The 25,715-nt window shown below is 50.8% G+C and overlaps 1 protein-coding gene across 5 annotated transcripts; it reads left to right on the top strand.

The window, feature by feature from the left end:
* The first annotated feature begins 5,758 nt into the window (after nucleotides 1-5,758).
* Nucleotides 5,759-19,366, top strand: TGIF2 (TGFB induced factor homeobox 2). 5 transcript variants are annotated; one of them, XM_044986148.1, is made up of 3 exons: nucleotides 5,759-6,065; nucleotides 8,797-9,035; nucleotides 15,784-19,366. In XM_044986148.1, the coding sequence occupies exons 1-3, from the start codon at nucleotides 6,047-6,049 to the stop codon at nucleotides 16,381-16,383; spliced, it is 858 nt and encodes a 285-aa protein (XP_044842083.1). In that variant the 5' UTR covers nucleotides 5,759-6,046; the 3' UTR covers nucleotides 16,384-19,366. The 5 variants fall into 5 exon arrangements, with proteins under 5 accessions (XP_044842083.1, XP_044842081.1, XP_044842085.1 ...); XM_044986146.1 differs by lacking the exon at nucleotides 5,759-6,065 and adding an exon at nucleotides 6,691-6,890; XM_044986150.1 differs by lacking the exon at nucleotides 5,759-6,065 and adding an exon at nucleotides 7,345-7,873 and having other exon boundaries at nucleotides 15,784-19,365.
* The last annotated feature ends 6,349 nt before the right edge of the window (nucleotides 19,367-25,715 follow it).

The following is a 25,715-nucleotide window of genomic DNA, read 5'->3' as shown; positions in this document are numbered from 1 at the left end:
TTGTCCTCACTGGGAGGGGGGGTCTGGACCATTGCTGCACATAGGCGAGCCACATAAGGGCCAGGGCGGAAGCCGCAGTCTTGGAGAAGACCCTCCCTTGATTCCCTGCTCACCCTCACCAGTGAGATATCTTTCCTAATGAACACAGCCTGTGGAAAATGTGGGGACAGGAATGATTATAAAGCCCCCCCTACAGTGCTAGCTCCCCCCAAGAGCCACGTGCCCAGTGTACAGTACAGTCCTGGAACACTGATTTCCCCTGCCCCTGCGGTTACTCACCATTTTGGGGGTCTTTTGGCTCATGTGAGCTTGCCTGGGGTCAGCCAGTTAGTGACAGGTATGTGAATCGTGGCTGTGTTTTAAATCACTGACTCAGTGGTCTCTGTGTTGCAAACAATGCTGCTTCTGTAAAATGTTGTGTTTTGGCTTCTCAGATATGACCTTGGGAGCCCAGCCTCCCTCTCTGTTATCGCCAGCTGAACGGCTGCACAGAATTAGAAAGTGGCCACGAAGAACTAAAGAGGACTTTCTGGGTGATGTCATGGTGCACTCCGTGGCTGAAAAACAAGAACTGAAAGAGTGGCAGGAGAGCAAGAAGAAGGACTGAAAGGAGAACGCGGCATGTCAGAATGAAGCCACGGAATGGCTCTTAAAAGTTATGGAGCGCCAAGTGGACACGCTCCAGGCACTATTAGCACTGCAAACCAAGCAGCTCTGCACCTGCCCTCCCATACAGCTGCTGTCGCAAAACTCTTTCCCATGCGCCCCCCCAGACAATGCCAAAAAACTCTTATCAACCTCCTGGCTCCAGTGTGTACCCGTTACATTCCTCTCCTGCCCCATCACAGTCCAGCCCTGCGGACTCCCAGTGCCCACTGCACTCAACACCCGCCCCTCTGCAGTTTAGCCTTGCTGAAGTACAGTACCCGCTGCACTGTACTCCAAAGGACAAGGTTACATATGATACTTGGACATACACAAATCTTTAACAGTCCTGGGACCCCACCTCCTCCTGGGACCCTCCCTTCCCCCATCCCCCACAGCGTTGTGTTTTTTTTGTTTGTCTCTCTCCTCCGGTTGTTGTTTTTTAATACAAGAATAGTTTGGGTTTGGAAGCAATCTTTATTCCATTAATTGAAAGCAAACAGAGCCCTGCAAAGCAAGAGGCAATTTTCTTAATCCTTCATAATGCATCATCTACACCAATCACAATCACCTCCTAGCATTACAAGCACTGCACTCCTGAGCATAGGAACAAATATTAGTGGATTTCAGCTTCAAATTGCTGCCTCAAGGCATCCCTGATCCTTATGGCTCTGCGCTGCACCCCTCTAATAGCCCTGGTTTCTAGCTGTTCAAATTCAGCCTCCAGGCACTAAGCCTCAGCGGTTCAGCCCTGAGCGAAGCTTTCACCCTTCCCTTCACAAATATTATGGAGCATACAGCATGCGGCCATAAGCATAGGAATATTGTTATCAGCCAGGTCCAGCCTCCCATACAGGCAGTGCCAGCGGGCTTTTAAATGGCCCAAAGCACACTTAACAGTCATTCTGCAATTGCTCAGCCTGTTGTTGAACCGCTCCTTGCTGCTGTCAAGGTACCCCATGTATTGCTTCATAAGCCACGTCATTAAGGGGTAGGCAGAGTCTCCGAGGATCACAATGGGCATTTCGACTTCCCCTACAGTGATCTTCTGGTCCGGGAAGAAAGTCCCTGCTTGCAGCTTCCTGAAGAGGCCAGTGTTCCAAAAGATGCATGTGTCATGCGCCTTTGCAGACCAGCCTGTGTTAATGTCTGTGAAACACCTATGGTGATCCACAAGCACCTGGAGAACCATAGAGAAATACCCGTTCTGATTAATGTACTCGGTGGCTAAGTGGTCTGGTGCCAGAATTAGAATATGAGTGCCATCTATTGCCCCTCCGCAATTAGGGAAGCCCATTTGTGCAAAGCCATCCACAATGTCACGCATATTGCCCAGAGTCACGGTCTTTCAGAGCAGAATGCAATTAATGGCCCTGCACACTTCTGTCAACACGAGTCCAACGGTCAACTTTCCCACTTCGAACTGGTTAGCGACCGATCGGTAGAAGTCTAGAGTAGCCAGCTTCCACAGTGCAATCACCACATGCTTCTCCAGTGACAGGGAAGCTCTCATTCTCATGTCCTTGCACCGCAGGGCTGGGGTGAGCTCATCACACAGTCCCATGAATGTGGCTTTCCTCATCTGAAAGTTCTGCAGCCACTGCTCCTCACCCCAGATGTGCATCATGATGTGATCCCACCACTCAGTGCTTGTTTCCTGAGCCCAAAAGCAGCATTCCACTGTGGTCAGCACCTCCGTGAATGCCACAAGCAATCTCGTGTCATAGCTAGTACACGTGGCGAGATCAATGTTGAACTCCTCTTGCATTTGTAGTTTAAGGAATAATTCCACTGCCACTTGTGACGTGTTAGTGAGAGCAAGCAGCATATTGGTCAACAGTGCGGGATCCATTCCTGCAGATTGAAGAGGCAGACACACAAACCATTGAAAGATGGCACCAAATCCGGACAGAAGCACAGGGATTGCTGGGATGCAAAGCAATGCATCACAGGACACTGGGACAGGACCCAGGATGCTCCGCAACCCCCTCTGCCTTCCTACAACTCTTAGTGGCAGAAGAGGAGATGCTCTGTGGGATAGCTGCCCAGAGCGCACCACTCCAAATACCGCTGCAAATGCTGCAAGTGTGAACACGCTATTGCGCAGGCAGCTGACAGTGTGAACACACAACAGCTCTCTGAGGAGTGCTGTAATGGCCGGCGCTGTATCTCTGCCAGTGTAGACATACCTTAAGCTACCGCGCTGCAGCTGTGCTGCTGTAGCACTGTAGGGTAAACGCTATGTTGGCTGAAGGGGTGTTTCCGTCACTGCGGTAACCCATCTCTCCAAGGGGCGGTCGCTAGGTCAACAGAAGAATAGAACAACCACCCCCCACTTGAGAGACAAGCTGTACTAGTTACAACACAGCTTTATGTTGAGGCCTTGACATTTCTAGTGACTTTTTTTTGGTGAGGCGATGCAATGGCTGGAATCTCTTTCACTCCTCTCTGCCTGTCACTGCCCATCACTCAGCCCTCCCTGACTCACTAGGACTCTTCAGGAGAAGGGCCTTTGCTATCTTGTTCCCTGTCCATACCTTCTCTGTGTAGCCCTCAGTGAATCACTCAGCACCTCCCCCGCACCCAGATTGACCAGTCAGCAGCACATTCAGGACAATCAACTCAATTCACACATCCCTAGGCAGCCAAACTCCAGACTAAGGGCCTTGATCCTGTTCCCACTGAAACCAATGGCAAAACCCCCACTGTCCTCAAAAGTGCAGGATTGGCTTTACATGTGCTGCTGCCCCGAACGGGCTTTGAACCAGACCTTCAGAAACAGCTGCATGTTTACGTCTCGTCCACTTTTATTCTTTCCCTAACAAGCTCGATCCTGCCAGGTGTTGGGCGCCACAGACGGAGGGGAGCAACATTGTTCAGGATTAGCCCCTAAACTAATATTCAGCTGCTGAACAGCCACTCACAACACTGCTGCTGCTGCTGCTGTGGTCAGCCCCGTCAATCTAAACTGAGTTCTAAACAGCACGCGACAGTTCTGAGATGTCCCAGTGGCTGTACCACGCAGGGAACTCACACCATCGCTGGTTCCATTTTGCTGAGTGGCAGGAAGGTGGCAAATGATAATGTAACAAAACCCTTGACCATCCAGGATTTCAACATTGTCATATGCTGGCCACTGGACACTTAGTATGACAGCAGGGATAGAATCCAAGGCCTCCTGGTTCAAAGAGCACAAGCAATTTAGGCCCAGATCCTCAAAGGTATATAGGCACAATGGGAGTTAGGCACCTGACTCGAAGATCTGGGCCCTAGGCTAAAGGAGAACTTCTGCTTGCATAGCAGAATAGCACTGTGTGTAGATGGTCTTGTATCTTGGTAGATGAGGTTATGATGATCCATGTGTGTAGCCTGTACCTTACCAGTCAAAACATACTTCTTCCTTTGGGCTGCTCTGCACTGGAGAGTTACATTGGCAGAGCTACGTCTCTCAGGTGTGTGAAAAATCCACACCCCTGTGAGATGTAATTAAACCGATCTAACTGTGGTACAGACAGTACTAGGTCAATGGAAGAATTCTTCCATCAATATCTTGGGGAGGTGGGTTAACTACACCAACGAGACATGCACACATACACACACACCATCTCTGTAGTAAGTGTCTACACTGAGGTGCTTCAGCAACACAGCTGCAGCGCTGTAGTGGGGCTGCTGTAACACTTTAAGTGTAGACATAGCCTTAATCTGATTGATTGATCTTTTCACCTTTGGGTCTCTATTTATTTTTTTATTAAGCTACCATGAGAGAATGCCCATCCCATACTCTGGGGGCCCTTGACAATCTTTTAAAAATATTGCAATAAGTAAACAGACTCATCATTTACCCAAGTAGCAAATCAAATAACTCAGGGACAGCATAACTAGAATGAATCAGCCCCTCCACACCATCCCCATCGGAGTGCAACACCAAAGCTTGCCAGCCCTCCCCACCTCCTCCTGGGCCAGAGAGAGAAATGTGGGCATTGCAGGCCCCCTGATGGCTGTCACAGACCTCCGGTAGAAGTAGATCCATAATCCTGTCAAACATCCATGACTAACAAGTGCCTAGTCTTGACTTTTTACAAAAAGAAAATCATCCCCGCCCCAACTTTGCTAATGACTCCTTGCCATTGGTCTTTCTTTAAAAAAAAATCCTTTAATTGTAATGCCATCTTAGTGTTACACACAGAGATTCTGATTTTCCATGTTAATGGATAAAAAGTGACAAAGCTAATTCGAATGCCAGGATTTTACTGTTCAGTTAAAGAAAAAGGTCTGTTTATATAGAGAGATTTTACTCAACTTTTATTGCAAGTTTCTGTCCCTGAATTTGTTGTTGAGAAGTTAGGCCTTGCTCCACCCAGCTCCCTAGTGACATCAAAAGAGTTGCATGGATTCCCTTGCAGGACTGGGGCCTTAATAGGCCTAGAGGTGAAGGAAGCTGCCTGATGCAGATTTGCTGCTGTCAGCTTCTCTTGCTTTAAATGTCTTGCTGTTGCAAACAGTTATGCAGATGCTTCATTTTAAGCACATGGGTAATGGTGTTGAAGTCGATGGGACTGCTGCCGTGCTTAACATGAAGCATGTGCATTACTGAATCGGGGCCTAAGGGAGACCGCATCCTCCCAACCGAGAAGTGATGGGAGCAAAATCCACGCTGAAAAGTTGGGAGCATGCTTTGGGGAGAAATGTTTTCCATTAAAAACAACCCTATATCTACAGCTTGAAAATTGCCCAAGATTTGCCTAGACTAAGCACCAAAAACACAGGGTAGGTATTATGGTAACATTGTGAGCTCCACCTCCCAAGCTAGTTTACATGGGTTCTCTTCAGTGCAGTTAGTCCGGATTCGCAGGCGCCAGCGAATCAATCAGACCTCGTGTGCTTACACTGCTGCTCTGCTGGGTTTCATCTGTATAATGCTCTGCACAGAGACTTGGGCAGCAGCAGTTACACGAGTGGGCTCGTGGGTTCCTCTCCGACAGGCTAGAGGCTGCAACGTGCCCTCTGCATTCTCCAGAGAGAGGGGAGGAGGAGATTCTCTGCCGTGTACCACCCACCCTTCCTCCCTCCCCTCCCCCACATTTCAGATCTCATGGGGGGGGGGCGGGGGTGAACTGCCTGCGGTTGCTTTGCTGCCCCTAAAACTGTGCGCCCAAGTGCGTGAACCAGCCCTGGAAAGGGGGGATCTGACGTCAAGCCCCAGAGGTGGTTTCCAGCCGGAGCTGTCAGGCAGCGTGTCAGGTATTAAAGACCCATCCAACAGCCCCAGACCCCTCCTCTCTAAAAGCCTCCGCAGGCTGCACAAAGGGAGAGGGGGGCAGCTCTCCTCCCCGAGCCAGGAGCGCCCATCAGCTGCGCGGACTCCCCTCCTGCCCAGAGCTGGACTGAACCCGGGAGGGGCATGAAACCGACGAGGAAAAGTAAGTCTGGGAAGTTTGGGGACGGCGTGTCTTTCGGGCAAACTTTGTGCCTGGCGAAGCGCGGCTTGCCCATCGGGCTCCCACTTACTGGGGGGGGGGCAGCGCCCCCTCTCCATCCTCGTGGCTTGGAGGAAGCCGCCAAACTCTGCAGAAACTCCTGCATCGCCCTGAAAAGAAAAGGCACCGGGGGAGAGGAGGGAAAAAAAAATACCTTCAAAGCACTGAACTATGGAGAACTGGCGGGGGGGGGGGGGATCTTTTGTTTGATCACACTTCTTGCAACATTTCAGGAGGACCAGCAAACCCGACCGCGTGCCTCCCCCTGCCTTGCTTCCCCCCTGAATGAACGATCCTCTTGCACAGCACCCCCCTCCCCCCAGGAGAAAAACAACAGGGTCTTTTTTCCTCTTCGCTGATTTTTACCCCCTCTGGATCTCCAAATCTTTCGCCCCAGACCCGTCTTAACTGAGCAATCCATGTTTTTGCGGGGAATTTTTGTTGTTTGCTGAGCTTGTAAAGTGACAGCTGGGGGTGGGGTGGGGGGTGGTGGAGGTTAGGTGGGGGGTGGGGGGTAACCGCGCAAGTTCCTGTTTCTTTTGGAACAAAGAGAACTCTGTCTAGGCATCTGTCACTCCGGGAGAGAGACAGAGAAACTTTCTCTGTCTCTCTCTGCCTCGCCCTCCGAGCTCTGCTCCCCTCTGGGCGTGATTTTTTTTGTTTTTGGGGGGATCCCCTTTTTTCACCCCGGGAGGGGTGCAGCTAGACCCGGCGGAGCCCCTCCCCATGCCATGGAAGGGCCGAGGAGAAAGAGAAGGAGGTCTGGGGGTAAGATCGCAGATGTAACAGGCAGAAAACATGGAGTCCCAGTTTGTTTTGTGTGTGTGAGAGAGGCAGGGATTTAAAGAAAGGGGGAATTCCCCCCCTCCCCCGCCTTGCACCGGGATTCAACCCGCAACTTTCCAAACTATCCAGCCCCCTCCCCACACCCAGATCTGGGGGGGTCGTTTATAAACCCAGGTTTTGAAGAAAAGGGAGGGGGTTGATTTTGCTTTGAATGATTTTTTTTGTCTCTTACCAAGACGGGGAACTTTACTTGGGACACGTGATTTCTCCTTTTTGTGCGTGTCTCTCTCTTTTGAATCCAAGCGAAGTAGAGAGGGGGGGGGGTCTGAAGGGTCTCGTTGGTTGGGAGCTGCCCGAGCTGGTGGATCCACTCGAACTCCCTTTGTGCTGGGACGCGGCCCCTAGCCGCTGGCTGGAGAAGATGTTGAACTTTTGGAAGCCCGGCTTGGCAGAGTGTTTGGGGTTTTGCATGGAAGGGGTGGGGAAAACTTAGATCAGACCAAGGTGTTTTAAATCTGCTGATGATATTAATCCCCTCCCTCCCCGGCTGTGTTGGATTTCTCCTTGGGCTGGGTCGCACTTCCCCTGGGCAGCTGGTGGTGGGGGCAGCTCAGGGCCACAGGGAAACAGCAGCACCTCCTCCATCCCTGCTCAGTTCCAGAGTGCCTTGAAGCGGAGCACAACAGAGCGCCTCTCTGTCTCTCACGTAGCCAGCAGCTCCTCCTGATCCCTGGGCCACTCAGGGCTGCATGCAGGAGCCGGACAGGGATCCATTTGCTTTTTTAATTAGGGAGACAGCTTTGCCATTTTCTCTTCTTGAAGGGAGGAAGGGGCTTGCATTTCAATGGACTTGAATCTGCTTTGTTGTGTGCGTGCGTGCTTGGGAGCAGACACAAGAGCCGAGGTTTTGAATGCCATCTTCAGACCAACTCTGCCACATGGCCGGGAAGGGTAATGAACTAACTGTAGGAACTTAGGCCAATTTGAATTTTGCCCATTGGGTTGTGGTGGGGCTTGTGTATCAATTAACGAAGATGTCTGCAGCTGCATGGGGGAGGGGGAAGGGAGACTTTTGTGTGTGTGTAAAGTAAACCAAGAAATAACTTTTGAGTGTTCTTGTGTATGCGCTCTGCAGAGGATTAACACGTTCAGGGGGTGACACTGGGCTTCTGTAAACACTTTGCAGGGTAGGCAGAGGGGTTTAGAGACTCAAAATCTTCCCTTGAATTATATGCAAGATCAAAGGGTATTTCTTCTAACTGCTGTCACAACTTTGAATTGTAAGGCCGACTAACACGAGTTTGGTACATTCCTTGGAGTCCGGACACTCATCATGCATGGTTGGCTTTGTGTTGTTTTCTTAAAGTGGCTAGTGCTGGGCCCTGGTCCTGCAAAAGTTTACAGGTGTGCTTAACCCCGCACCCTGAGTTGTCCCAGGGGAATGGGAATGTTAGGCCCATGCTTACCTTTAAGCATGTGAAATCTGCAGGATCAGGGCCTTGGGGCTAAAGTTAGGCATCTGAACAAATGGCCTGTTGCTCAGAGGTACAGAGCACCCCACAGTTTCTGTTTATTTCACATTTTGGCCTATAAAGGGTTATATTATAAATGTGAGCAGGTTACCAAGGGGAGGGGGAATACAAGGCAATTAACCCCTCTGAGAAGGAGATGGAGGTGCAGTGCCTTTGAGTCACTGTTTGGGGTCTGCATAGGACTAGGATGAACATGATGGTTTCATCTTGATCTTTGAGCCACTCGTGCGGTTGGGATTCTGCCCAAAACAGGGCTCAGCTGAGGGACTGCTTGTTAATTTAACCCCTTTGCATCAGGCCAGTCACAAAATGGAATGCGGTGTAACCTGTGCATTGTTTTGTTTTCACTTCCCTAGGCTTTAACCAGGAGCGGTCTGCAGGCAGCTCCACCATGTCAGACAGCGACCTCGGAGAAGATGATGGCACTGCCTCTCTGGACCTGTTGCAGTCAAACAAGAGGAAAAGACGGGGGAACCTCCCGAAGGAATCGGTGAAGATCCTCCGAGACTGGCTCTATGAGCATAGGTTCAATGCATATCCATCTGAGCAAGAGAAACTCAGTCTGTCTGGCCAGACCAACCTCTCTGTGCTGCAGGTAAGAACTTCTCTCAACCTTTCCTGTGCCCCCCAAGAAGCTGTATTTCTGATGACCGGAGGGGGTTAAGTTAAATGCATGGCACAGGGGGGGTTGGGACCTGGCCCTGCCTAATAATATTTGGCAGAAAACTGCTTTGCACTTGTATTGTGCAAGGAGAAGTCATTTGAAGATCTCCAAGAGCACTGCAGACTGTAATGCTTTAAACATGGCACCACTCCTGTGAGACAGGTTGTAGGTTTTAGGGGGCCCATTTTACAGAGGTAAACTGAGGCAGAGAGGTTAAGCAGCAAAGCTATTTTTACATGTACAGCACCTTTCCTCCTGAAAGACCCCAGAGTGCTCCATAACCCCAACATCTGCAGCCCAGTTCTGGGGCAGCGGAGTGCAACCACAATGCAAAACTAAGGGGGGGTGGGGTTGGCCTTTTGGACTGGATGTAACCTCTACTCTTACAAAAATTGCCTTGAGGTCTTTATTCCTATTTGTTTATAAGTCTTTCTAACCAGTGCTACTGGATCATTGATCTCATGAGTGCTAAGTGAAAGGGCAGATGCTGCTACCTGTACTCCTATCAAATAGTGCCTCTGAAAAATCGGTGGGGTTGCTAGAGGAGACAGATGAAATGTGATTAGACTTTAAGGGGGAGGGACAGGTGAAATGTGATTAGACTCTAGTTGTTGCAGCGGCACGGCTGAAGTGTTATGCAGTCACACCCGCTCACACCTGCTCTGAATCTGAACCCACTCCATTAGAAGAGGATGCAGCGCAGCTGGGGAGTTACTGTGGGCAGAGTGCTACTTCAGAGACTCAGATAGCAGAATGAGTGTGATGGCTTCATCCCAGTAACCTAGTCTGGGGAAACTGCCATGGGGAGCAGCAGCATCCCAGAGCAATTCTCCGTCCATCTGTGCATAGCTGGAAGATTACGATGCCTCCTTTTGAATGTGGGCTGTGTCATGGGGACCCATGTCTTGGTCATCCCCGTAGGGTCACTGCGGAGTGATCCATGTGAGGCGCATCTGAAGGCAAATGTTGGCTAGTGCAGGAGGAGGCTGGGGCATTAATGCCTGTTCTGCACTCAGCACTGATTTTAGTCATTTTGGGGTGCAGTTCAAGGTGCTGTTTGACTGGGTCCCTCTCAGTTCCCTGTCTCCCTCTGTGATGTGGTGGCATTTGAGATCAGCTAAGGCATGCCGGCTGCCAGGCCCCACACTTGGATGATCCAACAGAGCTAAAGCCCATTGCTGGGTGATATTTAAGCACATTCAGGGCTGACATGTCTCTCTTGCCCCCCACACCCTCCTTTTCTTGCTGTGGAACTCGAGCTCGGGCATGTCCCAGCATCGTGAGTATTCTCCGGACTGTTCCACTCTGTGAGACTTTCTTCTTCGTGCCCCCTGGAAGGCTTGATTTGTGCATTCTGTGGCAAACCATAGCAGAGGGGGCATTCTGCAGGGAGAGTTTGAGCGCTGCTAGGTTGTAGGATGTGCCCACTCCAGCCCTGTTGGTTTGGGGACTCTAGAGATGTCCTGACAGCGTCCAGATCAGCAGGGTCTGGGTGGTGAGGGGCTCTGGGAAGGGTCACTCTGTGTTGGGGCAGAGGCTGAGCCGGCAGCTCCCGTATGCCAGGCCCAGAGAGGCTGGCCCCTGCTGGAGGCAGGCATCCTCCCCTCCTTACCTGTGCTGCAGGATGAGCAGCAGAATACAGGACACTTTGACGTGTGAAGCTGCCTGTCCCCCATCTAATCGTTCTGGGGAACACCATGTGGCCCCTGTTCTGCTCTGTTCTGCATGTTCTTTTGGGCTCTTTATATTTGGGATGAGTTCTGGGGCCACCCACCTCTATGCATAAGTGCAACAGAGCAGCCCAGGGATTTGCTTTTCGATAGCTAATCTCCAAACACAGATTCCAAAGCATTTAAAAACGTAGCCTTATGTTGGGATTCCTTCATCTACCACTGAAATGCCGCCCCCTCTGAGGTGGAATATGGCAGCTGTCTAACAGAGGAGAGCAATGCTGCATAACCTGTAGGACAAAGAGAAGAAACCAAAGGATGGTGATGGGTGTTTATTTCTTGTAATGTGGACAGAGTGCAGGTCCCCCACCAGGAATCTGTCTGAGGTGCTGCCTTCAATATCCCAACTCTGGTGAAAAGTGCTGGGGATCTTTAATGACAGCAGGTGGTGATTTTTTTTTTTTTTTTTGCATAGCATTTTAAAGATGGCATCTCCAGTAGCACAGGGCTCCTTGGAGCCAGTGTACTGGTGCTGGCTTAGAGGAAAAGTGCCACCTACCCAATAGCCCCTACGCTCTGTGGTGCTGTGGTTTTCTTTCAGTGGCTCCCAGCTACTTGCTGATCAGGCCTGACCCTGCTTAAGTCGGAGATCAGAAGCCAAGATTATGCTGTTATGCTCTGTCTTGCTGCTGTCCCTATAAAGACTCAGCTAATATTATTTGTTTTCTGTCTCACTTACAACTTGCTGGTGAACAGAACCTAGAAATTCAAGGTTCTCAAGTCTTAAAGGTGATTTTATTATTTATTTAAAAACTGAAAGGCCAGATTTTTTTCAAATAAACTGCCATTGTGACAGATTTTTGTTACCAATCTGCTTACCCCAGTTATCACCTAATTTCAGGGCACAATCATGTGCCTGGATGTCCTAACTGTACATTTGGATGTGCCCAGTGACCTGCTTTGTGCATGCACTTGTGATTATTGTGTGTGCAGCATCTGCACAACACTTGGGCAATCTGGCCATGTATTTTGTTACAGCTGACTGACCCTCCTCGCAGCAGGGCATACATACACTCAGCATGTGTCTCTCTCTAAACTTCTCTTCCCTTTCGTTTTTGGGAACCCTGCGGCTGCTCCAATGACTCTAGGGAGCCCATGGAGCCGGCTCAGGGATGCTTGGGCCAGTGGCTCTCATTTTCTCATGCACACAAAGTTGATGATAAGTTTGGGATGTAGGAATAAGGGTATCAAATAGTGCAGAAGTGCCCCAAAGCAGTGCCTTGTGTACTAACAGTCAGTGGAAGTGACAATTCTTCCCCCTCCCCCACCCCCATAGGTTCGTTCCATGGTGGGGGAATGGGGGGGAAGTGCTGAAATAGCCCCCGTCACATTGTGGTGTGATGGTGTTACGGTCACAGTAAAATTGCCCCCCCATGGGGAAAGCAGATTGGTAACAAAAATCTGTCACAATGGCAGTGACTCAAGGTGTGGGGAGGATCCGAGCAAATCTCTCTGTGGCTGCAAAGAGAAAACAAAATGTACCGAGCCCTCAATGCACCCCGGAGGTGGCATTGGAGGTTCAGACTTGACATTTTCCATTTGAACTGCTGCCAGTCGCCCAGGCTCTTAGAGTCTCTTAAAAATCAGGGTTAAGTACCAGCCACCACCCAGTCCAGTGCATGTGATTATATATTTCTGTCCACCATCTCTCAGAGCGGGGGCCCAGTGGCTGGCAGACAAGGAATGTGAGAGCAGCAGTGCTTGGTCTCCAGGGAAACCAGGAAGCCATGTATCTCTTAACTTTTTGCAAAGTAGATAAGACTGTTGTGCCTGGGCCCAGGAAACCTGCAGATTCAACAAAAGCTTTGTTGCCTGTGAGTTTGAAATTGACTTAACACCCCCCACCAGCTCCTTCCTTACCCATCCCCCAAACAAACAAAATCTAGAGGAACCCAACAGGCCTACTCTGTAGAAGTGTGTAGACACACACTTTCCATCCATAATGGGGCCTGATTCTGAAAGGTGCTGAGCACCTGTAACTCCCAGGGACTATAGTGGGAGCTGTTGCTTTTGGCTCATCTCGGGCAGGTAGTATGAAGTGCTGAAACAGTCCGTGATTGCCAAGCTCCCACCCCTCTGTGTGCTGTAATGGTGAATAGCAAAAGAATAGGCGCTAGGGAAAACACTGGCCTTTCTTAAAAATAAGATGAGGGTTACCTTTAAAGGGGAACAGGGTAGGTAAGGTTGGGCCCCTGTGTTAGCTGGTTAGTTACAAAACCTACTGGATACTAATGCTCCCTTGAAGTGTGTTTTGTCTAATCCAAGCCATGCTGTATGGTGTTAATCCAGGCACACAACAACCTTGTGCTAGTGTCTAACACACAGAGCAGCTGACTAGAAACAGAACATAACCACTCTAATTACCTTGTTAAGGGCCAGTTCCTTAGCTGCTATGACTCAGCAGAGCCCCAGTGATTTCAGAAGAGTGGGTTAGATTTATATCAGCTGAGGATCTGGCCCTAATTTACCTGCAATTATCCTGGTAAAGCAGAGAGAGAATTCCCCTCGTAGTGACATGTATAAAGGAAAACAAGATGAATGGTACAAAGTCAATAAGGTTTTTTTTTTAAAAGGCTTTTTCTGTTGAATACTCTACATCATTGCTCATAGCCTTTAAGAAGTGTGGGTGTTAAATGACGGATCCCAGTCCTGCTATGACTTAAGTGGGAGCAGAGGATAGGATGGGACCTATGATTTTTCTGACAGTGCCCCTTTAAGAAAATCAAACAAATCTAGAGACACAGTCTGATCCTTGAAGTCTTCCATGCATAGAACGTCAGAGAGAGCTCTTGCACAGCTTGCAAGATTAGGGCCTGTGGGACATGAAATAGTGACTTTTGTAAGGGTGTCAAATACAAACTCTTGTCTGAAAGTCCTCCCCCAAAAAACCTACAGAGCTCTTGATAATAGTGATGCAAGTTGCAGTAACTTTTTGGCCCTTAGGGGGAATATTTTTTTTGCACAGCTGTTGATTTGGAAGAGATCAGTCACTTTGTCTGATTCATACTCTTCTAATTGCTTTCTATGTAGAACACAGTGATTTTCATCTAGCTTTTTATTGTTTTAGATCTTGATATACATTCAAATTGAATAAATGGCAGCTGCATTTCCAAGAGGCTTGCAGGCATCTACCCACAGAGCCTTGCTCAGTTAGTGCACATATTTTTGAAGGCTCCTTTGAGAGTTTGACCATAATTCTGCTAGTTGGCAAAATAAATGGTGACATGTTAGTACCACTTTTATAGTGCACTGCAGTATTAATTAGATCGGGGGTAGAAAGGGCTATCTTTCTGTAAAGAAATGGAAACTCTTAATAGCAAACAAATCTTTACTACTTCTCCTTAGCTGTAGCGTTGGTGTGCACTCCATCCCAGAGATGGCCATATTTCAGTGGAGTGTGTGTAAGAGAGAGATGATTCCTACGTATATACACTTTGAGAAGTGTGCTGGGATGAAAGGCATTGTATAAATAAAAGTTTTATGGGTAAATTGGGTTTGTTTTGAAGAACTCTGATCTATTTAAATCTTCACAACTATGGGAAATATGGGCAGGGGGCAGACAATTATTCATTGACTGTAGACATTGAGATTGAAAAAGTTAAAGCTTTATAACTGTTAAAAGCCACATTGTCAACGTTGTATTAGCAGGTGAGTCTTGGATTGTGATTGCCCTAACAGCAGTCATGTGGAGGAGTGTCTCTTCCATGCCTGAGTGTTGCTGACCTGTGTCCATGCGGGCAAGAATGTTACGCTAATCTGCCCGTGTTTGTTTAGCAAAGCCCTTGCATTACGTGAAGGAAATCTGTCTCCGGATCAGGGATGTATGGGGCGCATTGAGCTAGAGTGAGTCTATGGCACGAGTTGGCCCTGTACAAAATGCTGCATCCTCTATTTCCAGTCCATCCTCCTGAGCAGATCTGGAGCAAGGAAAGCATGTTGGGAATCTTGGCAAACTCCCTTCCAGCTTTGCCCTGGGTTGGCTGGGCAGTGTGTCAGAGTAGGAGACGTGTTCAGGTGACAAGGGCACATCTGGTCTGTTGAGCCAAACCAGTTGGACCATACTGCCCCGCTCCTCCTACTTATTTTGAAGAGGGACGTACAGGAGAACTTGCGCATTCTGATTACTGCAGTGAGTGTGGTTCTCCCAGAACCGTTCAAATGACCGTGTTCTTACAGGTTTCAGAACGACGTGGTTTGCTAAAGGCCAACTGGCAAAGCTCTCATTGGCTTTGGGAGCAGGACTGGACCTTTGAGCCTCTCCCCACAGCAGCCCAGAGCTGTGTTAGCTGCAGCCATCCTGAACCACCTTTTATTAGCAGGGCTCTAGCTTTGTCTGAGGCAGGACTACAAGGGTTATAATGTCCTGAATCACTGCTGTAGAGTTAATGATGGGGGTTAGTCTGCAGCATGGCCTATATCAAAGTTTACCGTGAGCCAGAGTGTAACACGGTCCTAGGGGGTGGGGTGGGGGGGGACACACCCTAAATTTCTGCCCCTGAGGCAGCAGAGTAACAGCACAAAGTAGCACAGCCTCCCCTCTGCCAGGTCAGCTGTGCATGGAGCTGGCCTAGGCCCAAAGTGGGCTATGCTGGCCAGGAAACAGGTGAATCGGCTCCCCAGAGCAGCCTGGGCTCCACCTCAGACTTGCCTGGGCCATCAGCAATGCGAAGGGAAGAAGGGCAGATGGCAGCAACTCAGCCTGCCCTCCCTCAGGGTGGTGCTGAAGGGAAGCTTACGCCTCTCTGCTCGACTTGGGGCAAGTGAAGGCTAGGGAGGTGTCATTGCTCAGGCCAGAGGGCAGCCACGTCCCTTTCATGGCTGAGGACTCGGCTGTTTTTTCCCTTCTCAAGGAGGCATTCTTGATGTGCCTGACTCCATGGTGCCTTGGCCTCTCACTCGTGGGGCTCCACTGGCAGCTGATCTGACTGAGCTGTAATTTGTCTCCCCAGATCTGTAACTGGTTCATCAATGCCCGGCGGCGGCTCCTGCCCGACATGCTGCGCAAGGACGGCAAGGACCCCAACCAGTTCACCATCTCTCGCCGAGGGGGCAAGACCGCAGACTTGGCCCTGCCCCGTGGGGCCACCACCAGCTCTGGGGTGCTGGTGATGCCTCCTGTGGCTCCTGCTACGGCTGCTGCCGCTGCCACCCCCAAGGTGCTGTCCATGTCTGTCTGCCCTCAGGTGATCTGCCACCCCACGCAGCCACTGGCCAGCAGCCTGACAGTGGTGAGCACCCATGGGGCTGAGCAGGAGAAGCAGCCCCCCTTCCCCCGGATGGAGCTGGACCCCCACCCCAAGCCTCAGCTGAGCACAACAAGCAGCACCATGGCACTGCTGGCCAGGACGGACGCGGCCAGCCCCACCAACGGACTCTTTAACACTCCGCCCCCCACGCCGCCCGAGCTCTTCGGAGAGGACTTCAGCAGCTTCCAGCTGCTGGTGGAAGTGGCGCTGCAGAAGGCGGCTGAGCTGGAATCGCAACGGCAGAATGGGCAGCTGCCCCCGTTATGGCACACAGAGCCCCAGGCTGCCCCAGTCTCCAAATAACCTGCTCTGTGCCGGCTCCAGCTGGGTCTGCCCACCCTTCCTGCCTTCTAGGGCTCTGTCGGGTTTGGTGTCTGCCGGCTGAAGGTGGTGGTTTTTTATTTTTGTTTTTTTGGTTTTATTTTACTGTGTTTCTCGGCAGTGAAGATCCTCATCCCAGATATTGTACGTCCTTCTCCCACCAGGAGGGGACCCAAGGAGCCTGACTGCATTCAGACCTCCGCAAAGCAGCCCTTGTGGACTGCAGCATCCCCCTCTGGGGGGACACATGACCCTTTTCATTGTCACGATGTTCGGAAGCTGTCAAGGATCCCTTGCACCTTGGATTCCACCCTGGGTTTCTTGTATCGTGCTGGAGACATCGCCTCTCTTCAGGAGCCCAAAGGAGGGAGGCCTGGCTCCTTGGAAGGATCTTAGTGGCTGTTGTGAGGAGAGAGCTTTGTAGCTGGCTGACCTCTACTAGATGACACTTTTGCTGTGTAAGACTCTGAAAAACCTGCTGACGTTATGGGAGAAAAACAAATGAAGTGTCCAGCCAAAACTGCATCTAAAGTGTGTGAGACACCTTCCGGGTTTGGAACACCCAAGGAGGAAAAGACTTTCCCCTAAGCCTCTCTGGGCCACCTCTTTGTTTTGCCTTGTATATATTTTGTGAATGGAGAGTTTAGCTGCAGAGCCTTGAGCGGCCCTGGAGAGCCTGTGGAAAGGCAAAGATCAAACTAACTGGAAAACTTAAATCTGTGGCGCTTTTTTTCTCTCCATTGAAAGAAACAAAAACCCCTAATGTTGTTGCCAGTAAAATCCCTGAGGTGCTGTTCAGCAATCTTATCTGCTGAAAAGATTTCTTGATTGTGACTCTTTTCCCTTTGGTAAATACTTCACCATTTCCCTGTTTCTCTTGCATTCCTGCTGAAGATGTGCACCTCATATCATGGAAGGGAGAGAGGAATGTACTGATGTCTTGGGAGGATACTGACCAAGAGCAGAAGAAAGGGCATTTCAGTGGGGGAGTTGGGAGCAGGGTTGGAGATTAATCTTGACTGTGAAATAACTTGTACTTTTTATTTTTATTTTTATTTTTTTTAAATACCCTCTTTCCAGCAGAAGAGGGAATCTTTGTGGGCACGGACTGCCTGCTTCTTCTCTTGCTGTTGTAACATTTTCAGCCTGCATGAGGCATTCCCTGGAAAGCAGAGTCTTGGTTAAGCTAGTGATGTGCTAACAGCAAACTGCTTATGAAACACATGCTGGTTGGAATCTTTAAACCCTTGCTTTCGTCATGCTGAATGTAGTTCCTGCCACACTGGTGGAGCAATGGTGACCTCTCGTGGCCAGCTGGCTTATTGCACAGAGCAGGGTCTCTTGCTAGCTTTGAGCCTGCAATCTCTGTGGCCACAACAACAAAAGCAAAACAAAAAACCCACGTAGCCCTGTGAATTAGTCACAGTTGCCAGTGGGAGTCTAGGGGGAGGGTGGCGTGGGCCACAAACTGCACGCGGAGCAGTTATGAATCCAAATAGCTGTGAGTTACAGGCCGTGCACCTTTCATTTGAATTGTAACTCTTGGAGCCTGCAGAAATGGGAACAACATGGGTTGAATGAACATCCCCGTGTTTAATATTGCTGTTTCACTGTAAATGTAAGTTAAATAGCGATATATACGTACCTATATATCTATCTTGAGAAACACTAATCCTAGGTTGTTAGCCTAATTATTATGTTGCATGAATAGTGATATTAATGTCAGCAGGATACGATTGGCATCCGTGCCTGGTGCTCATGCAGATGGAAACTTGTGGGCAGTGGAGGGGGAGCAGTGCATTGTGGGATTTGGGGCGGTGAAGGGAAAAGTGGTGGCTTATGAGGGAATTCACCACCACCAGCTTTTTAAATAACCTTTTTCTTAGAGCAAAATAGGCCCATGAGAAGGAGCAATGCAACTTGTAGCAGTTGAGAGAAATCCCTTCCCATGTCCTGTAGATGTCAAGAGATCTGACTTCCTGTTGCCCTGCACTGTGTGTGGTCCTTAACACCAGTGCACAGTGGCTATAAGATGTTCCCATACTGGTTTGATTAGTGTCTCTTACCCACTGTGCTGGTACAAAGGACCACACAGGGTGCAAGGCAGGGGAAGCACCCTGACTATGTTCTGACAGATTCCTTTCCCAGGGGAGGTAATGCAGTGCACCAGAGCTGTGTTTGGTGTTTGGTGTTTGTTGTTGTTTAAGGGGAAAGGGACAAGAAAGACATAGCTTAAATTGATCAGTCTTCTGCTCCCCCCTCCCGGTCCCATCTATTTCTGGGTGCGAACCTGGCTTTGCTCGCTACCCCCTGGCCATCCTAGAAGGGACAGGCCTAACCATTGGCTTCTTGGGGAGTGGAGAGTTCTCACCACCTTGTTTTCCTTCCTCTCTGCCTCATTCTGGAGGATCAAAACTTCTTGGGATTGGGCTGAGAAGCGCTGGGGCTGGTGTATGTAACAGAAAGGAGGAGGAGAACTGCAATTCCCACAATGCACTGCTCCATCCAATGCATGGGCACCACATGGCTGTATCCTGTTTGGCATCTTGATGGTGAAGTCCCTCCTGGTTGGGTTTGGATGGCGGTGGAGAGTGAAGCAACAAAGGGGAGGGAAGAATCCTCTGAATAAAATTTATGGAGCAAAAAAACTACTGTAAATAACTTTTTGGGTTTTCTTGTCAAATAAAGGTGTCTTTTTAAAAAAAAAAAAAAAAATACAAATGGGCATGCTGTGACTTGTTTTCTAGGTTTCTAGCTGCTTATTAAATCCAGTATTTATAAATCCGGGTTGGGGTAGGCCAGGTGATCCAAAACCTCTTGTTGAAGTTGCAGTAGTTCGGCAAGCAGGATTCAGTGTTAAAATGCAGCTCAGATCTGAAAAGTGACCTAATAAAATGGGCATCGGTCCATATTATCCTCTGCCTTCCATATCATGTCCTGAATTTGCACCATTCTAACAGCCAGGCCTGCATTCTCCTGCTGTGGGTGGAAAGGGTCTGGCAGTAGACCAGTCTTGCTCTTGGTAAGCCTGGTAGAAACCTGTTGCCTCCATTGCTGAAGCAGGAGCTGTAGTGTGGCTGTGTCAGTTCTGATAGCGAAAGCTGGCAGACCCCCCAGGCTCCTGGCAGCTGTGGGTCAGAGGGGTCTATTGTTTGTCTCTCTGCCATGGCTGTGAATGAAGCTACTGGGGGTCAGGAAAAGGGCCTAGAGGGAGCTGAACCAGTGAGTCACTGACAATATCATTATCCAACTTCCTACGCTCCCAGCTGTAGAGAAGGAAGCCTTAGGGTGACCAGATGTCCTGATTTTATAGGGACAGTCCTGTATTTGGGGCTTGTTTTTTTTTAAATATGGTCATCTATTACCCCCCACCTCCTGTCCTGATTTTTCACACTTGCTATCTGGTCACTCTAGGAAGCCCCCAGTGTGCAACCCCAGCAGCCCACCAGCCCTAGAGCTCTGGGGGCAGAGAGAGAGAGGAGAAACAGGCAGCCAGGGCATGCATAGAGCTGCCCTTTCCCATTCTGCTGTGCAATAGTCCCAGGTCCCCTTTTGCCTTAGAACGCTGCCCCCTAGGCTGCAGTACTGCTGCTGCTGGAAGATGCCATCTTGGGCCCACAGGGATTGGACCTGAATGTGGCTGAGATGTAGCCTCAGCCCCTATGCTGGCAGAAATGCAGCACTGCAGCCTCCTGCTGAGACAAAAGGGAAATGGCAACAATCTTGGGTGGGTTGATTTCTTTCCTCTGCTTCCTCTTTCTGAGTGGATGAAGGGGGTTTCCCTTGGTTTTCAATTACCTACACGTGAGTGATGCCCAGGACAAGGGCAACTGGCTTATAAATACACACGCCTGCCGCAGGTGGGAGCTCCAGACTGGCTAATCTGCCTATGGGCTTATAGTGAATGGGCACTGTGCTGCCTGATTCATCACCTGAACTGCTGCAGAGTGATGTCATTGCTGGTTATGGACCCTGAGCTAAGGCCACATACCACAGCTCAGGAGGGCCAAACCTGTCCTCTGGCCTGGTCAAGACAAAGATTAATGACTGCCCTCGTCCCCCAGGCAAGGGCATAAAATGCAGAGTGGGCCCAACTGCCTCAGTTCCTTCGCCAGGGCAGAGTCCCAAAGCCCTGGGCCTGCACAGTAGCAGGGAGGGTGAGCAGGGCATGGGATCCAAGTGGACAAACTATCTGGCAGAGCAACCACTGTAGGGTAAGTAACTCTCGAAGCCTAGCAAGTCATCAGCTCTCTGCTTGGAAGTGGGTGCCGAGGTCCTAGTTCAACAAGGATTGCAGCACAGCCCTACCACAACAGGTCTCTGCTCTGGCAGCCTCAGCTAAGGCCTAGCGCTGGGTAAAAGCCTGGCCTGAGCTCCAGGTAGCTGTCCTATAGACTTCAGAAACAGGTACGGTGACCAGGTGTCCCAATTTTATAGGGACAGTCCTGATTTTTGGGTCTTTTTCTTATATAGGCTCCTATTACCCCCACCCTCTGTCCTGATTTTTCACATTTGCTGTTGGGTCACTCTGGAAACGGATGTTTTTCAAGCAGACAGTTGCAGGTGCTCGTGCCTCAGCGGCATGTGCTCTAACGCCGCAGTGGAGCAAACCTGACTACTCAGAACAGGTTCTGACCCAGATTGCTTGTCTGAGCATGGGAATGACCTGACCCATAGTCCTGTCTACAATGGCTAGAGCCAATGCAGGGGGATGCCTGAAAGGTTTCACCTTACTAAGAGAGGAGGACAACGCTCGCTTCCCCTCGCCCCACAGTGTGTGAGGGTTAATGGCCACCGAGGCTGAGGTAGTAAACGGGGATATAACTGAACAGATGCAAATACAATTCCAGCTGGCTTATGGGCAGGAATTTAGACTAAAGCCTGTGAGTCACCTCACAGAGTAAACTCCTCCCAGCTGGCATTGGGCTTCCCCCAAGCCTTTCCCGTAAAAAGCTGAGCCTGGCACTCAGCCTGTTCATTGGAGGAGCTGGCTGGGCCACGCATGGTGACAGAGGGGAGCAGGAGCTCCTCACGCTAAGTCAGGTGCCACCCATGGACTGGCTGGAGAGAGGCGACGAGCAGCTAGCCAACCCCACAAGGGAGCAAAGCCCCACCAGAAGTGCTGAAGAAAGCTGAGGCCAGCAAGGCAGGTGCAGGGTGGGGGGTGGGTGAAGGGCACTGGAGCAGTTTGGATGTGGAGAAGAGGGTGGGTCAGGCCAAGAGCAGCAGAGGGGTGGGGGGAAGCAGGAGGCCCCAGGGTTGGGGGAGCAGAGCTGCTTTGGAGCAGTGGTACAGCCCTTCCATGCCTTCTCTCCCTGGGGGTACATGGAGCTGCTTCTGTGGCATCAGCTGATGTCCCTGCAATACAGCAGCTCCTGCCTAAGAGAGGGGCCACAGGGTGATTTTGCCCACCCCCAGTTCTCACTGACAATGCCCCACATGCCCCCACGGAACCTCACCTGTCATGGAAAGGACTAGGCTTGCCAATTTTGGTTGGACATGTTCCTGGAGGTTTCATCACATGACATAATCTTTAATTAAAGCTTGCTCTTTAATTCCTGGTGACTCCTGAAGGGTTGGCAAGCCTAGAAAAGATTCCAGGTGCAGGTTTGGGGTGGGGAAGTGGGCTGGTTTCAGCCAGTGCAGAGTAGAGCTGGGCTGAATCTTCTTTCCCCCTGCGGAAGTGTTTGATGAAAACACAAAAAAACTTCACAATGTCCAAGGACTAAAGTCTTAGGCCCGGGATGGCCAATCTGAGCCTGAGAAGGAGCCAGAATTTACCAGTGTACATGGCTAAAGACCCACAGTAATATGTCAGCAGCTCCCCGCGCCCCCCCCCCGTGCCTCCCACCCACCAGCAGCCCCGCTGATCAGCACCTCCCACCCCAATCAGCTGTTTCTTGGCCTGCAGGAGGCTGGGGCAGGGAGGGAGAGAGAGGCGTGAGGGCACTGTAGGCTCAGGGGAGGAGGGGTGGGGCAGGGCCTGTGGCAGAGCAGTGAGCCGCCCCCGCCCCCCCAGCACATTGGAAAGTTGGTACATACAAGGAGCTGCATATTACCTTCTGAAGAGCTGCATGTGGCTCGAACCACAGGTTGGCCTCCCGTCTTAGGCCAAAAGAACACCAGTTTCCGTGGTGAGCAGCCGCTTCCTGCCAAAAACTTCATGGTGTCAAAAACTCAATTTTCTGTTGGCCAAACGATCCTAACCTTCCCTTAGGGTTGCCAACTTTTTAATCCCACAAAACCAGACCTTGACCCCTGCCCACTACATTTCCCCTCCCTCGGGGCTCGCTGTCCCCCACCCTCACTCAGTTTCACTGGGCTGGGGCAGGAGGTTGGAGTGTGCGGGGGGAGGGGTACAGGTGCTGGGGTGGAGCCCAAGGTGCAGGGGGGGCTACAGGCTGGGGCATGTGGGTGGGATGCGGGGGGGGGGATGAGGGTTCTGGCTGGGGGTGTGGACTCTGGGGTGAGGCTGGGGTGTTGGCATCAAGGTGGCAGTACTGGTGTCCAGGGCCTGAATGGGCTTTGGCGTGAGGATGGCTTGGGCACGGACTGGCACTGCTAGGTGCAGGCCCCACCTCCTGGGCTGGGGAAGTGGGTTTGTTGGCTTTGGTGTTGAGGGAGTCTTGGCCCCACAGTCTGCTCCAAGGTGGGACTGGGTTTCTTGGCCATTGGTGCCAGTGGAGCGAGACTCAATTTAACGAACCCATAGGTACAGCCAACCAAGGCTGGGGCCTGCAGGGACCCTTGGGTGGTTCTGCTGACTTAGCCCAGAGAGCCCCATGCAGTACGCCGGCTGGTGCCTCAGATAGCATGAGAGCCAAGCAAACACAACCCTGTATGCGAGATGCCCTCCCAAAAAAAGGCAGCCAGCCTGGGCTTCTAGCACAGGGACAAGCCCAAGGCAGGAGGAGGACTGTGGGTTGCACCATGGTCAGCACTGCTCATAGGACAGAGTGTGAATGTGAACTAAGAACTGGAGCAAAACTACCCTAAACTTGCTCCATGCAAACTCTCAGTATGAAGCACAGAGAGCTATAGCCATGGCAGAGCCAAGGACGGAGGCCCCGGCTGCCAGACAGACTCAGCTGTGGGCATGGCTGGAGGGTTCCACCATCTGCTGGCTCTGGGGCTCAGACCAGAACTGTCCCAGCGAAGGTGTGTGGGGCCCTGCTGTAGCCTCTGGCCCCTGAACACTCAGTGCCACCAATAGGAGGCGCTTTAAAGCACCAGCGTGGCACTGGGGGCAAGTAACCTCTGGTACTTATACAGCCCTCACAATCCTTAATGCATTTACCCTCATGCCCCCGCCGTGCTAAGAGCCCCATTGCAAGGGAAACTGAGGCAAAGAGCCGCTGAGGGCTTTGCGTAGGGTCTCACCGACCAATATTGGACTTTTTTTTAAAATGGTGATGGAAAAATTGAACTGAGGCCTCCTGCCGCCCAGGAAAGTGCTTTAACCGCTGGCCCATTGTGCTGCAGGCTATGATATGAGGCTCGGGGGGCGGGGGGGGGGCTCTGCCTTCAGACACAGTGCTGACCCTCGACATCCCTCTAACTCTTCACCCTCAAAGTCTGAAACCAGGTTTGCTGTACAGGTGCAAACTATCTCCATCCCTATGGGAGTGGCTGTGCCCCCTGCGCTGCCCACTGAAATCCTAGAGCGGCCAAAGCCACAGGCAAAAATCAGGGTAGTGAGACTCCTGTGTCAAAAGCGGGGGGGATGGGGGGGGGCTGAGGGGGTGTCAGCCCCAAACAGCTTTAAGGCTCAGCTTGCTTAGTGAGGCTCAGACTTTACCCTCGGGCTCCTCCTTCCTCTGTGCTAGCAGCAGTGGCCACAGCACTCAGCTGTTAGAGTCCTCCATGCAAGTATCAGAGCAGTTACAATTCCACCTTGCCATCCAGTGCCCCCTTGTGGCTGGGTGAAATAATGACACGTAACCAGCTTAGCGGCCTGTCATAGGATCCTTAAAGTTGCCAATGCAAGTACAAGAGGGGCCAGTATTACCCCCTAGCTGGGGCTGATTTACTGCCCCGTGTAGCAAAAATAGTCCTTGAAAGTCCGAAGCACTCGAGGTCTGTCTAATGCAGTGCACAGTGACAGTCTCCAACCTCAGTCCAACAACACGCCTCGTACCCCCCAGCTCCAGCACCTCCTGCCATTCCTGGGCTTTGCCCTTACGAAAGCTGCCCCCCCCCAGCCCGTCCAGAGGGCGTCCTGCCCAGGCTTCCAAAGCGCTGCAAATTAGCCCCTTCACCGCACTCCTTCGGCCTCCTGGCCCCCCATCCCTGCAGCTACAGCTGCCACTGTTCGTAACCTCTCATTACAGCCCCGCTACGCATCACATGCTGGCCTCGGTCAGCGCACAAGGCGGCTGCTCTGGACAGTGCAATGGCATGTTCATGCCAGGCCAGCACACAAAGAAATCAGACATTTGCTTTCATCTGCAGGGAACGCTGAGCGAGGTGACACCAGGACGGGGGAAGCGGCAGCTTGACTGACGGAATCAGTGCAGCCGCGGCTTCTGCTTCAAAGGTGGCCATGTGCGAGGGGGCCTTTTAAGACGCTGAATTTGGCAATTGCTCAAGATTTCCAGTGAGGCCTTTCCGACAAAGGCAGTGAGCATCCTAGGCATCGCGGTCACGCAGCAAGCCTCAGCCACCAGGCATGGAAACGAGGCAAGTGGACTGAGTCCCAGGGCTTTGAGTAAGCCCAGCACATGCCCTCATCTAAATCCTTAGCCCGCTAGCTGTGATGCAGAAAGACACTTAAGTAGCAAAATGTTATAACTGTGGGGCCATAAGAAATGCCAGCTGCATTATCACAGCAATAAGTTTGATATCAGTTCCGGGTGAATGGCTGTGCTCTTTGGATGAGAAACCCAGCTAATGAAACCACAGCAAGGGTGCAAGCACTTTGCAGAGGGTCCGCCTGAGACCTATGTACCACTTAGGGCCTTTTTAAGTCCTCAAAATAGGGCTGACACGGGATTACATTGTGCACACGCCCTCGGTCTGGAGGTGGATTTCACCAAAAGTCTGGGACCTCATTCTAGCACAGTATGATCTCTTACTGAGGTGAACCAACCCTCATTAGCACCTGCTCAGAGATTGTATTGTTATTAAAAGATATAGCACCTTAGGATTTATAAATTACACTTCAGACTATTTGTTTAGCCAGACATTCACACACACATTACAATGTTAAATTATTAAATAATTTTTAAGAAAAGTTAAAAGAACCTTAATGTTGCAAAGTCAAGTATTCAAAAATTAGGAAAGGCCCGAATTAAGGATGCCTGTGCAACCTTAAC

This window comes from Mauremys mutica, chromosome 13 (assembly GCF_020497125.1).
Source record: "Mauremys mutica isolate MM-2020 ecotype Southern chromosome 13, ASM2049712v1, whole genome shotgun sequence".
NCBI classification, from domain to species: Eukaryota; Metazoa; Chordata; order Testudines; family Geoemydidae; genus Mauremys; species Mauremys mutica.
The sequence above is the reverse complement of the archived record's forward strand: the minus strand, read 5'-3'. Positions and strand labels throughout refer to the sequence as shown.